This window comes from Malaclemys terrapin, chromosome 11, assembly GCF_027887155.1.
Source record: "Malaclemys terrapin pileata isolate rMalTer1 chromosome 11, rMalTer1.hap1, whole genome shotgun sequence".
In the NCBI taxonomy this organism is placed as follows: Eukaryota; Metazoa; Chordata; order Testudines; family Emydidae; genus Malaclemys; species Malaclemys terrapin.
The window spans coordinates 15,064,708-15,078,753 of record NC_071515.1 but is presented as its reverse complement, the minus strand read 5'-3'; the positions used below and the strand labels follow the sequence as shown (position 1 = coordinate 15,078,753).

The following is a 14,046-nucleotide window of genomic DNA, read 5'->3' as shown; positions in this document are numbered from 1 at the left end:
AGATAAAACAACTGCAGTCCCCGATAATCAGACACTGCAGGAAGCTATCCTGGTACGTGCTTAAAGATAAAAGTCCCTACACTTGCTATTTCAAATTAGATCTTTCTGGAGCCTAGATAACTTTCCCTTTTTCATCATGTATTATTTTGGTAGCCACTTTTATGCCTTGGCCTGTCCCTAGTGTTCAGATATGTTTGCTTAGTCCTTGTAAAGAGAGAGATGGTTGTCTCTCCAAATAGTAAACCTACTGTATAGCTCTGCTAAGCTTCCAACTTCAGAGCAACATTGCAGATACATTTCTCCCTCCCTGGCATTACTACATTAATCCACCAAATCAATTTACTTATCTCAAAGCAGTTCTGCCTAGTAGTTGAGTTCTAGGGCCGGCATCCTGCAACACAAACTTCTGCAGCCACATCAAATCCTATTGAAATTAATAGGACCCCACACTATGCAGAGTTAGCGCATTTGCTTGCAGGGATCAGGACCTAAGGTTGGAGCTACAATGGAATTATAGTAATCTGTTTTGAGGTTAGTGATGGGTGAACAACCAAACATTCAAAGAATAAGTCCCCCCCCAAACTGGATTTTTATCCAGGCTATTAGGGTACTAATACATTTGATAGACAAACAGTCCTATGTAGGTTTCAGAGTAGCAGCCGTGTTAGTCTGTATCCGCAAAAAGAACAGGAGTACTTGTGGCACCTTAGAGACTAACAAATTTATTAGAGCATAAGCTTTCGTGGGCTACAGCCCACTTCTTCGGATGCATATAGTCCTATGTAGGATAGAGAAAGAAACTTGCTTGGATGCATAACAGTGCCTGACTGGCTAAGGTCCACTTTTCCACCAGGTGGTTGAGTGGGAATCTGTTTTAAGTTTTTTTCAGCACTAACTTCTTCAGTTGCAATCATAAAGGCTGTCAGAAAATGAAAGAGGAGTTCCAGCATGATCCATGGGGCAGAGCAATGATGAAGCTCTTTCTAATACCATTGTACCTGGTGCATTATTCAATGATTCCCCTAAACTGGCCTGGCCAAAAACACATTTATGGACATAGGTCAAATTCCATCGGAAGTGGAAGACTTTGCTTGTGCATTTGTGGGAAAGAAGTAAATGTTGGCAGAGTGATTAGAGAGCCTTCACCATTATGAACCATGACAGTGGGGTCAACAACGACATTTCTTAACCAGAAGCAAGTAACCAGTATGGAGATACCAGCTACTGCATGCATGCCTTGTGTGTGTGGCAATGTGAGAGGTGAATCCCTATGGTTGATTGTAGACAATATGATTTTCTCAATGCAGTGGACACAGACAGACAGAAAAGTCTAGGAACCTGAAGTCAGTGGAGTTAGAAGTCATCTGAGACCCACAAACATCTGGATCCAGATGTTTCTGAGTGACATCAAATCTTGGTGCAGTATTGTGGAGTGCACAGCACACGGGACAGCATTCAACAGTAGTCATTTGGGCCCTTTCTTCATTGTAGACAATGTTAGAATAATCTTGGAACACTAGTTTTGTTTCTCTTGTAAAATTCTCCTGTAAAACAATTTGCATTTTCCAATTTTTTATAACCTCTTGCATGAAGGTAGTCCCAAATGTGTGCAAGTAGTAGTGATATTTCTAATGAATCCAGTTAAGCAGAGGTGGATACTATTGGACTGTTGATGATAGAATCAGGGATCATGTGCATGTGTGTTTTGGTAGGTTATTTTTGCAAGTCCTTTGCTCATATCTAATGCCTTTGGCTCCAGAGAACAAATGGAACCATAGAAGAGAGGCTCACTTGTGGAAATGTATGGAAAAAGTTGACTTCCTAGGAAGAGGGAACCCAATGAGCACACACAATTTTAAATGCAAAGTAAAAATAAATATATAAATAAAACATCTAAGGATTGCTCCACACATCCAAACAAAGATATTCCTTGTGGGGAGTGTGGAAAGAAACAATAGGTTATCATTTTTTGCTAGGTCTTAAGTAGCCACTGCCAGGGGGGGCTACAGGGCCATGGCCTTCCCATTTTTGAAAGTCCCACTTTTTGCCACAGACCCGGCCCTCCGGCCCTTCCTTTTCCCCTGAAGCCCCCTCCCCACCCTTCTCCCCCAACCAGGCTGGAAGCTGGAACCTGGCCCAGGTAAGAGTGGCCCGAGGAGCTACGGTTGCCAACCCTCCAGGATTGGCCTGGAGTCTCCCAGAATTGGCATCGAACTCCCGGTGACCATTGAAAGCAATCCAGGAGATTTTAATAGGCTATTTAAAGAAAATTACAGTATGTCATGTTGGGGAGTGGGGGAAATATCTCCCAGAATAGCTTCAGTCATAGTTGGAAACCCTACGAGGAGCTCAGGCAGCTGTGGGGCGCTGCGGACCCTGCACCTGCTCGGGGTGGGGGGACCCCGAAAGCAGCCCCGGGCCATGTCCATGTCCGCCTACCCAGGGCAGATGGAGGGTCTGTGGCTCCCCACAAGTGCCCACGCGGCTGTTACCCGGTCCCGGCTCTGGTTTCTGGCCTGGCATGAGGGAGGTGCCTGTGGGGCCAAAGAGCCGCAGCTGGGCCATGGTAAGAGCCATGCAGGCATCTGTGCGTAGTGGCGGACCCTCCACCGGCCCTGAGGCCAGGGACATGGGCCAGGGGTTGCTCTCCGGCCCCGCGCCGCAGGCAGGTGGAGGGGCCCGGGCTCCCCAGCCTAGGGGCAGGGGTGGGGTCACGGAGGGGGCAGGGCCTCGTGGCATCCCCAACTATTAGGAAGACTCTGTTGCCCCTGGCCACGGCTGGTGTTCACTCTTAGTTGTTTCTTCTTTTACATTTTGCTGATGTTGGGGCTGCCTGGCTTCTTGGCTATGATATCTGTCTAGTCAGTTTGGAAATACTGTAAGAAAAGACTCTCTGTCCAGATGGTTATTATTTTATATAAACAAATTCACTCATCGCCATTGTCACATTTTCCAGACACACGATGACAGATAGACATTCTAAACAATCTAGCAGTTAATTGGAAAGAACTTCTTTTAAACAATCTCCATAATTGGCCATCTAAGTAGGACCTACATACAATGGACCACATCCTGAGATCCTTATCAAGAGCATAATCCTGCAAGCGGACAAATATCCTCAAATTCCCATTGAAATTAATAGGATTTTAGAGCCAATTCAGCTTCTTGCAGGACAGGGCCCTCACTAAGGATTTCAGGATCAAGTCCATAGTTTTGGATTCTTGTTATTGTGTTTGCTCCAATGCATTCTGAAGTAGCAGTTAATACTCCCCAGAGCAATGCCCTACGTTGGGACACAAACGGAGAAGAGAAGCAGTCTGTTGGCTTAAGCTTCATTAGAAGCACGGGAAAACAAAACAACAAAAATTGCTAGATGGGAAAGCACAAAGAGGCTTTTATACAAGTGAAAAAGCTAAAACTATTTTTAGAAGACCATGACAACAGCCGTTTAAAATGGAAACCGTAGAATCCCTTTTACGGTTCTTCCCACGCCTTTCTTTCCCTGTCCTCACATACTTACAGCTCTGGCAGTGGTTTTCTGTGGGTCCCCAACATCGGCCTGTGCAGGACTTGTGGCATCGTCCACCTGCAGGGTGAAAACAAATAGAGATCAGTTAGAAACAGCTTCAATCTTGGGCCTCTATTGATTTCCTCTTCAAGGGAGGCACTACTGTTGTGATATGAGGATTTATATGCCTTACTGGAGTTGGCAAAACAGAGTCAAGTTAAGTAGCCAGCCCTATGTGTGAAACATGGATGAGGCTGACACACATGACACTGGTGCTTAATTTCCTAACTCTACTACCTCTTCTTAAATATATAAATTGAATTTGTGGATCTTGAGAACAGATGCTGCTGTACAGAGGAGAAAACCAGACTGGGAACATCTAAGTATATTTTCACCGTTAACTATCCCAAGCAGTGAACTTAATGGTCTATGCTGGATCCACCCAACCTCACATTACTGGTGGATGCCGCTGCTAGAAATGGTACACAAAAACATCTGAACCCCATAATAGAAAATAAACGTCAATACAAATGAACAAACAAGCAAACTTCTGGGGAAAAAGGAAAGCAACCGAGTGACTAATAAAGAAATGTGGCCAAATCATTGTTAAAAGATATGGACAGTTTTATTAGCTAAATAGGTTGGGCTTTTTTACTCCCCAAAAGCAACCTATCCTCATTTTTGAGGACTCTTTCATTCTTCATAAAATATTGCTCAGAAAATCTATTAAGCAAGCTTCCATTTAGTGCTTGATCCAGAAGCCCATTAAAGTGAATGGGAGCCTTTCCATGAATGTGTTAATAGCACTAACTTGTAATACTCTTCTCTATACACAAACTTTGGGAATGTTGACAGATCAAATATGACCACATCCCTGTGCTAACACTCTGAACCCTGAAGTTCTAGCCCCAAAGAAAAAGTGATATTTACTTGGCTAACAGAGCTTGGGCGAAGATATGGTATTTTATTCACATAAAGTCAGAAGGTCATAAGGATTATGTTCTTGAAACCCACTTTCACCACTCTGACATGTATACAGTCTTGATGGCACAATTGATTATATTGTACAGTAATTACACTGTGTGTGCCAACTACCTTGTTGAAAGTAACAGTTCTTTGCTGGACTGAAGTTCATTTAAAGCAATTATGCCTGGAAAGCATTGTTGCTGACATCAGCAGCATATAATTTCCTGTCAGTTTCTGCCATCTGTTTATTTAGATCACAAACACATTATAACTACCTAATGCAAACTCATTCTGGCTGACAGGATGGGGACTCCATCTGGCATGAATAATGCAACTTTAATCAGTAATAACGATAATTATTAGTAAGAGGCTACTGGAGTCCTGTGCAGAAAGCTAATAAATCTAAATTGATTTATAACACTGGAAATTAGAAAAGAGGCTGAGGCGAACAGCAAACGTGGGAAACTTTTAACAGAAGAGACTCTCAGGCAGGGCTCGATTGTGAATAGGTCCATAGGCCCATCCAACTGAATAAGGAGTATTAAGAACCTGCCTTATGCCCCTAGGATATTGGATCCTGCATATCGAACACAGCGGATATTGTAAACCTACTTATTCTCACTCCCACAGAGCAGGAGGGCTAAGTCTTGATTCCACATACAACATCCACACTTGTTAACCAATGCATCTAAGCCAATGCAGGGAGTGTTGAAATTTGCTGCTGGTACAGGAATGAGGGGGAAGCCAGTGAGGAAAGCCATCTCACAGGAGTATCTCTGTGGCACAGTGCCTCCCAGAGTTACTCCTAAAGCAGTGCAGATTATGCTTAAGGTTGTACCTAATGTCACATTGAGTTTAGAGAAGCTGGTTAGGGAGAAAGCTAATGGAAGTCTTGTGACTATAGCTATTGAACTCTTAGAATACATAGTAGATCATTTGTTAATTGTCTATCCCAGAAGCAGAATGAGATCTTAATTCCCCCCCCCTCCTTTTCTGATTTCTATTCCCACCCTATATTTACTGTACCCACTGGATTTTTCATTGTCATAGTGATATCTGTGGTGAGATAACAGTAGCTTCAGGCTTCATGACAGGTGACCCCTAGCCAATGAATCCTCCTACACTTCTGTGCATGCTGGGATCTTTGAAAGCTCCACATATGAATAAAAGTCTTTGCATCTCAAATTCCTTGGCACCAACACGATCCTTGGTATGGAACCAAAAATTCACTCACCCAGCTCCTTCCATGCTGGAAATAAACATGATTCAGCATGTTCAGAAGTCGTTTTTAAAGAACTTTTAACTAGTCTGTCTGCTTCCTATTACATGACTTTGTTTGGCAGTGTCAGATGATAATTTGCATTTAAATAGAGATATATTTAACAGGAGAGCAGGGGAAAGGCTGCCAGCTCTCTTTTCTCTCATTGGGAGCTCAAAGTGTCTGCTTCATTGTTTTCTCTTCTCACAGTTACACAGGCAAAATGAGAATCTGAGCATGTAGACAGCACATCTTTGAATTAAATTATCACAAGTCCTTTTGAAGGTCAGATATCAAATACACTGGGAATAAAAAAAGTGGCTTGTCCGTTTTGCTCTTTAGTTGTTTGTGTTAAGAACCTTGGTCCTCTCCCAACATGAACAAGTACTGGCCCAAATTCTGCCCTCAGTTATCCTCATGCAGCTACAAAGACTACAGTGGGTTTGTTTGCACAAGTGTAACTCAGGGAAGAATGTTGTCCTCTAAGGATCTGATTTCTGGAACTCTCTCTCACAAGAGTTGTCCCACTGGAGTGCTCATGAGAGTAAGAAGTATCCATATGAACAAGGATTTGCAAGAATCGATCCAAACGTCAGCTGTTTGAAATTCGTCCCCGGATCCAAAAATAGGGACCTTCCTGCACAGAAGCCACTGAGGGCATGTCTACACTACGCGCTGGATCGACAGGCAGCGATGGATCCAGCGGGGGGTGATTTATCTCGTCTAGTCTAGATGCAATAAATTGACTACTGAACGCTCTCGCATCAACTCCGGTACTCCACTGGAGTGAGAAGTGTAGGCAGAGTCGACGGAGGAGCGTTAGCTGTTGATCTAAGTGCAAAGACTTCAGCTACGCTACGTGAGCATAACTTAGATCGATCCCCCTCCCAGTGTAGACCAGGCCTCAGAGACAGAGTCTTTTGTTCTTATGTAGTTCTATGTATCACACTACAATGAATTTCAAAAAGGGTCTTGATGGAGACGAGTAGATTTTTAGAAGGGTCACAGTGAGCTGCCAATGAAGAACTGTTTTTTCAGATCAGAGATTTGGGGAATAAAATAGGCAATTCCTTTCATTGTACTCACTGTGTTTATAAAAAACAAAACCCTGCGAGACGTAGACGGAATCTCTGGGAGACTCCTTGCAGGCTCATGTCAATAAAGAAACGTTAAAGCATGGAAGATTGCCAAGTATCCTTGGTGGGGGGGGGGGTTGGGGAGGGGTGTTTTGCTTTTTTAATAGCAAGGTGGGTTAGGTAAGGAATCACACTTCCTTCCTATGATTTTCTCCATTCATCTTTGCAGATTAGGAGACTGATTTTGCAAGATGTGGAGCATCCTCAAGCGTCAGTGGTGAGCACCTTGCAGGATCAAGGCTTATTTGAGGGAGAGAAAGCCCGGATCTGATCATTCATCACATGCCTTCTTTGTGCCACCAACTGTTGACGCTCAGCAATTAGCTGGAACCTGGCCAGCAATATGTGATTCAGAGAAAAAAATTCTCAAGCAATTTACCTTGTAAGTGGTTACCTTGCCCATCTGCTCAATTGTCATTCGTTACCAAAGGCAATAACAAAAAAAAAAAAATCTGTTTCCCAATCTACTTTTATTTCCTAAGTGACACATGAAAAGGCACCCTCCAAAGGAGCCTGAATCTGTGGTCCCTTCGTTGCCCCTAGTGATGAAAATGTCTGAAGGAGACATCTAGTGATGTCAGCTCCATTTCTATTCCAGAATATTACTGGTGTTCTGCATACATAATGAAGTTTCAGTCACTGAAACATGAAAGATGAATGAGGGGGTAAAAATCAGGACTGTATAATTGTACATAATTTGTATTTAATCTAAACGCTGAAAGGCCAGAGTCATTGAGGAGCATGTAAAGTAATTTTGTTCTGGCAAATTCTATGAAGAAAACTGACTACTTGTCTTGGATGGTTTATAAACAACGAATCCTGCATCTTGGCTGGTGGTTAAACTAGACGACCCTTGCGATCCCTTCCGACCCTATGGTTCTATGATTCTAGGATTCATTTCCTTTTGCCCAGTATTAATGCAACATGTCTTTCACTGTGGAGGCTGGGGCAGGAAATCTTCATACTCTTCCAATGCATGGCTAATCCCGTGGGAGGCGTCTATCAACAGCTTACTCCTTCTGCTCTATCAACTGAAAATGCCACCAACAGAAACTAGAAGCTCACTAGACTGGGAAATCCTAAGGATACTTCCATCTCGCTCTAGCCCAATAACTGAGAAGAGCTTTCCTTTGGATCACGATAGACTTTATTATGACAAGAAGCTACAAAAGACTGTTAATGATAAGAGAAGAAAACTGATGATCTCCTCCTAGTCCCAAGTTAACAGCAGTGTTCTTCCACAGTTCCTTGTCAACTGTCATAGCTGCCTTAAGGAGACCCCTTTCACCCAGAAAATGGGAAAGAAGAGAATGCAGTAGAATTCAGAGAAAAAACGGTCTCACTTTACATGAAGTCTCCATTTATAAATGGCTTATAAAAGGTTAATAAATGATTAATGGATGTTATCAGCACGTTACTGATATGAGTAGCATATGTGATGGATGGTTATAAGCACCTCAGTAGCAGGTGCTATTCACAGTTATAAGCCATAGTTATAAGTAACCTATTGATCTTTTGACCTCCATATAACAACTTAAAACAATCGATTAACTATGGATTAAAACATCTATTAATAATTTATTAGCCCTTTATAAACTAAACCTTAATTGAAAATGTAACCAAAGAAATTGACTATTTCCCTAAGCTTTAATGAGGAGGTTTGGAACCATACAACCATAACTTGCCATAATGTCCCAGATGTGTAGGGTGATCCCGATATATTCTGCCTTAAGATGCCTCATCTCTTTCTTTTCATTGTTCAAACACGACACTACGTTTAAATAGGGCTGCACTTTGTTTTTGTAAGCAGCTAAAATTACTTAGTTTTATGTATGAAAAGATACAGTTGATAGTAAAATCAAAATATAATTCAAACACTGCTGCATGGTATTAACTGGAATTAAAGATACTATTGTTGTAATGAATTGTTCTGCCTTTATCAGCCTGTAAAGCTTTCCATGTCCTTGTCTAACAATTCCTATTGTCATGCGTTTATTCATTCACACTCCTTTGTTAAGTAAAAATCATTTTACATTTTCTACCAGCCTTGTGTTAAAGTCTCCAGATCTCTGCTATTGATTTGAAAGTTAATTACCTAATGGAGAGATTCACACTTTTCAGAGTTTCCTCTCTAGGGAAAAACAGGCATGTCTGCAGAGAGTGAGAGTAAAAATTCGGGTAAAATAGAAGGCTCATCTTCTATAAAACACACCACTTGCTTTCTCTCTGTCGCTACGCAAAAAAATACAGGGCATAAAGTTTAAGGGACAGATTCCCAACTGGTGTAAACTGGCGTAATCACACCAATTTCAACAGAGCAGAAGTTCAGGATCTGTCCCTAAGGGTATGTCTACACTACCCGCCGGATTGGCGGGCAGCGATCGATCTAGCAGGGATTGATTTATCTCGTCTAGTCTAGACACGATAAATCGATCCCCGAGTGCTCTCCCATCGACTCCTGTATTCCACCGTGGTGAGAGACGCAGGCGGAGTCAACGGGGGAGCGGCAGCAGTCGACTCACCGTAGTGAAGACACCGTGGTGAGTGAGTCTAAGTATGTTGACTTCAGCTACGTTATTCACATAGCTGAAGTTGCGTAACTTAGATCGACCCCATCCCCACCCCCCAGTGTAGACCAGGGCTAAGTGATTTTCGAAAGGGGACTGCTCCTGAGCCTCAACTTGCTCACCAGGCCGAGCCCCTTCTTTAACAAGTCCCTCGATAAGGTGACTGATAATAGGCAAGTCGGATCGGTGGAACCTGACCTTGCAGTTGGCAGCATAATCCATTGTTTCCACAGGAGACCCAGGAAGCCTGAATGGAATCATTTGTACATACACTAAATAAATCCCCTGGTACTGAGGACCTATGTGGGGATTATGAAGGATGAATATTTCCCCATAACTAGAAGAAGGGTATAGGACACCCACATGCCCCTTCTGTGATCACTACTGCAGCCTGTAGGCTGATAGCTGATCTGTTCATTATATGGATCTGCTCATGTCACTCTGCGGGCCAGCAGAGATCCCACTGAAGAGCACTGCTCTACTCTGTGCTGGGGTTACAGTCTCCCTGCCTGGACTCTCTGTGGGCATCTCACTTATCCCACTATGGAACCTCAGGCCAACCACACATCTGGAGGGATGAAAGCATATTCCCCCAGCAACTAGTTTTAATACAGAAAACTTGAATCTACCGCTCCGACTCCTCTATTTATCCACTAATCTTCCTCTCTAGATAGGCATAGAAAGAGAGAGAGACACACACACAGAGATTCAGACACAGGCAGCTGAAAACAGACTGACAAGGGAAATACGTATGTGTAATGAAAACAAACCGAGAGATATACACATTGAGACAGGCAAAGAGCTAGAGGGACGGTATAAAAAAAAAAAAAAAAAAAAAAAAGGAAACCGGAGATAAAATTCAACCTGCATTGAGGAAAACAGAATACTTGCTAACAATGGAGTATGTAATTTGTGATAGGGACAACCCTAAGCATGTCAGTGTTGACTGGATCAGAAGAATCTGTACAGAATTCCTAAATTTCAGAGTATCGCTAGCTATGTCCACAACAGACAGAGCTGATCTTAGAAGTGATTGACCACCAGACATAAGGGAATAAATGAAAAGTCAAAAAAAATCATGTCGGCAGCATTGGACGGGCACAAGGGTGGATTCATATTTATCATTGACAGTGCAGGACTGATAGGAAGCTCTCTGTGATGTTACTGTTCTGCTGCTACAGGAAAATGTCTTCAGGCTATAGTAATGAGTAGAGAAAGAGACTTGAGGAGGAAAGAGGGATAATAAAGATACTAACATTCCCCCCTGAGACAGACACAACAGGTAAGCTTTCTGACTCAATATATTAATAGGGAATTTAGTCTTCCAGGAAAAAAAAAAAAAAAAAAAAACAACCCTTCACATATGACATGGGCTAAAACTTTACTCTGATTAAGCAATTAGGAGCTATTAATTATTACTGCTTATAGCTGTTAGCACAGAGCAATGTAAAGGGAATTCCCCGCACTGTGATGGAGAATTAGTTCCAAGCAGCATCAAATGCATTTCTAAACACGGAGCTACGGGTCCCAAGCAAATTGGAAAACCCAGCCAGAAGACTAAAAGGCTAGGTCCAGTTAGACCTGCTGCTTGACAGACTCATCAAGATCAACAAACCCTTGGGAGTCTCTCGTATTAAAAATATATTTCCCAGGTGTGAGCCACAGATAACTGCACACATTTATTGAAATCAATGCACGTATGCCAACTGGGGCCTGGAGGTAAAGATCCTCTTGAGCAGCAATACCATCTTTTGGCACAACTTGCTCACATTATTCTTTCTGGGATGTCACGATAGGCACTTTTGGTCTGTGGTTTCTGAGCACAGAAACAACAAAACAGAGCAACCACATAGAATCCTAGTAAATTCAACAATTACATATGCAGGGGGTTCCCCCCACCTGTGTTCTGGGTGGGAGGTTATTACACATGCATATGCAAAACACATGTTTGCATCCACATTAGTATAATTAATAAACACCGATTATGCTGGACATCTTCTTTTAGCTGCAACAGCAATGGACAAAGCAAAAAGATAAACAACTTTTTTGTTTTGTTTTATGTATCCAGTCTGACAGGAGCATAATTACGGGTGAGACTCTGAGGCTAGAGCCATAAGTACTTTCTGTGTGATCATGCATAATGTTGTGTGGGAAACTCCAATGTAATTATTGCAGATTTTCAGAGGAGGGTGGTGGAGAATGAAAAAAAAAAATCAAAGGCCCATTGACAAGTGAATGATGAGCCTGGTGGTGTTCTTGCCCTAATTTCATACCAAAAAACAATAACTGAATTATTGGACAATAAGACGAGATATCTTTTGGTTGCTATTAGAATGCATCCAGAGCAGTGATCGGGAGGGTGGTGGAGAATTCAGCTTCCGTTGTTAAAATAAAGTCATATTCTTCAGAAAAGAAGGTAAGAAGTTGGAAGGGTATTTTTTCATTACTTTATATTTCTGCAGGCCACTGTACTGCTGGGATGTGTCTGTGGGGATGTGGATGTGTGTGTCATGGTAAAATGGATATTTTTGGCACATTTCCGGCCAAGAGGAAATGAACACTAACAAATGCAAAATAAACTTCCAGGATCCACTTTCACCTGAATAATCATTCCTGCTAAAACTGATGGAACTTTCAGGATTCACAAACATGTTCAGGAACAAACAGGTGGTCATCTTGCAAACAAGGAGTAACATGTATCCATAAATGACAAATAAAGCGAACTCATCACTTTTTGCAATGTATTTCCACCTCCAATGCTGAGATTTGGCGACCATTTGGAATTGCTCTACCAGAAGACGCTGATGATCCATCGATAGTAGTCAAGCATTCTTTTCCCAAAGTGACCAGTGCTGATGCTTCAGACAAAGGCATAGATCTCCCCCAACATCTTCTGCCACAGGGCACACCTAACTACTGAACACGGGCTTGGCTCTCCTCACACAAACACCTGCACATACACACATCACTGTATCACTGGCCAGCAGAGCTGAGCTAGTGCAGGGAAGTGTCATCATTGGATATTAACCCTCTCCCACCACACCAAGGAGTAAGCTAGGGAGAAAATGTGACATAAGGTATGTCTGAGGAACAATCTTTCCTAGGGTCACTTGTGTCACGCTGTCCTACAGTGGTTCAAGAGCCTGGGTACCAAACTCAGGGCACAAATCCTAAACTGGTGGTGAGTTCTATACTTAGTTTTCATCACCATCCAAGCAAGTCTTTTGTCCTCTGATGTTGCGCAATAGTTCATCTGGTGTCAATGGGCCTTCGTCGGGCAGGACATAGCGCCTGTTGGAGACTAGTATTTCACACCAGTTAATGCTTCTCTCCTGTCTTATGATCTACACAGTTAGGGGGACTTTCAATGCAAATGCTCATATATTACCTTACAAGATAGGATACAGATATTATAAGTGAGATTCATGCATGCAGCAATTTACAAGCATTCGATAAAGCCTAAACATTTTTATAACTCTGATACCTATTGTGCCACTATTAACACACAGGTGAACCAGACGGATTCCAGCTGTGTGTGTATGTGTCGATATCCAAGTGAGGCATGGGGACCTAATCATAAGCTGGCACCTGGTTTGCCAGTGTCACAACTTGCAGCGTGGTTCATCTTATCAACATCCTTTGCTTAGAGCACTGCCAAAAATAACAGTCTACTCTTAATTTTTAGATACATAGTAAGGAATAGGTAATTATCCATAACCCTGAATATGAGGAACCACCACAGAAAGCAGTTCAGTCTTCACATCCATTTAGGATCTTAGGCTGTCTGCTGAAATTAGCTAGAAATAGGGAGAAAGGGGAATATGCTAAAGGAAAGAAAAGAAAGCAGAAGATTTAGGAAGAGGACAGAGAATGGCAGGAATAAGTGGAAATACTCAAGGAATTTGTAACCTGGTAAAAGATCCTAGGTGAAATAAAATTAGTACAAGAGCCTTTTCTTACTGCTATTTCTACACATTAGATGGGGTAGCAATTTCTTCCTTCCTTTCATTAAATGGTGGAGGCTGAATATTTACTGGTGGTGAAGGGGAATTTTTAGAGGTCTATCAGTGTTAATGCAGGTTTTCTGAGGGGAAACAGGAAAGGGTGAGTCAAAACCCGACCAGGCATGACTTAACTGAAGATGAGGGGAAATGTAAGGCAAGTAAAGTACCACTGAAAAAAACTCTGCCTGGTGAGCAAAAAGGTATCGTTGCTAGAACAGAGAAGCAGCTGGAGAAATCTGGAATCCCCAGCATTCCGTTAAGTGGGGAAGCCTGGCTGGCTGAAGTTTTGCAAGCATTCAGTAACGTCTCTTTAAAAACCTATTTTCAGGAGGAGGAGAAAGAGCAAGGATGACGTTAGCATAACATTGAGACATATTTTACAATCTTCTTCAGATAAAATGAAGTGAGGTCAACATCCTATTTGCTTCCTTAAGAGTGAGAGGGAGAAAATTAGGGCCGATTCAGCACCCACAGAAGTCAATTGGACATGTTGATTTTGATGAGTACTGGATCACAGTGATAATAAGCCATCTATAACAATGGCTTGCATAGAGTGAGTTGACCTGTGCATGTTGATCATACCTTCTTGAAGACTCATAGTGAGTTT

The 14,046-nt window shown here is 42.4% G+C and overlaps 1 protein-coding gene across 1 annotated transcript in view; it reads right to left on the bottom strand.

The window, feature by feature from the left end:
• The window catches only part of ERBB4 (erb-b2 receptor tyrosine kinase 4), a 978,527-nt gene that overhangs the window by 265,814 nt on the left and 698,667 nt on the right, over positions 1–14,046 (bottom strand). Inside the window, exon 5 of the mRNA XM_054044415.1 lies at positions 3,521–3,586. Within this exon, the coding sequence (XP_053900390.1) occupies positions 3,521–3,586 (66 nt within the window). The remainder of the gene's footprint in view (positions 1–3,520; positions 3,587–14,046) is intronic.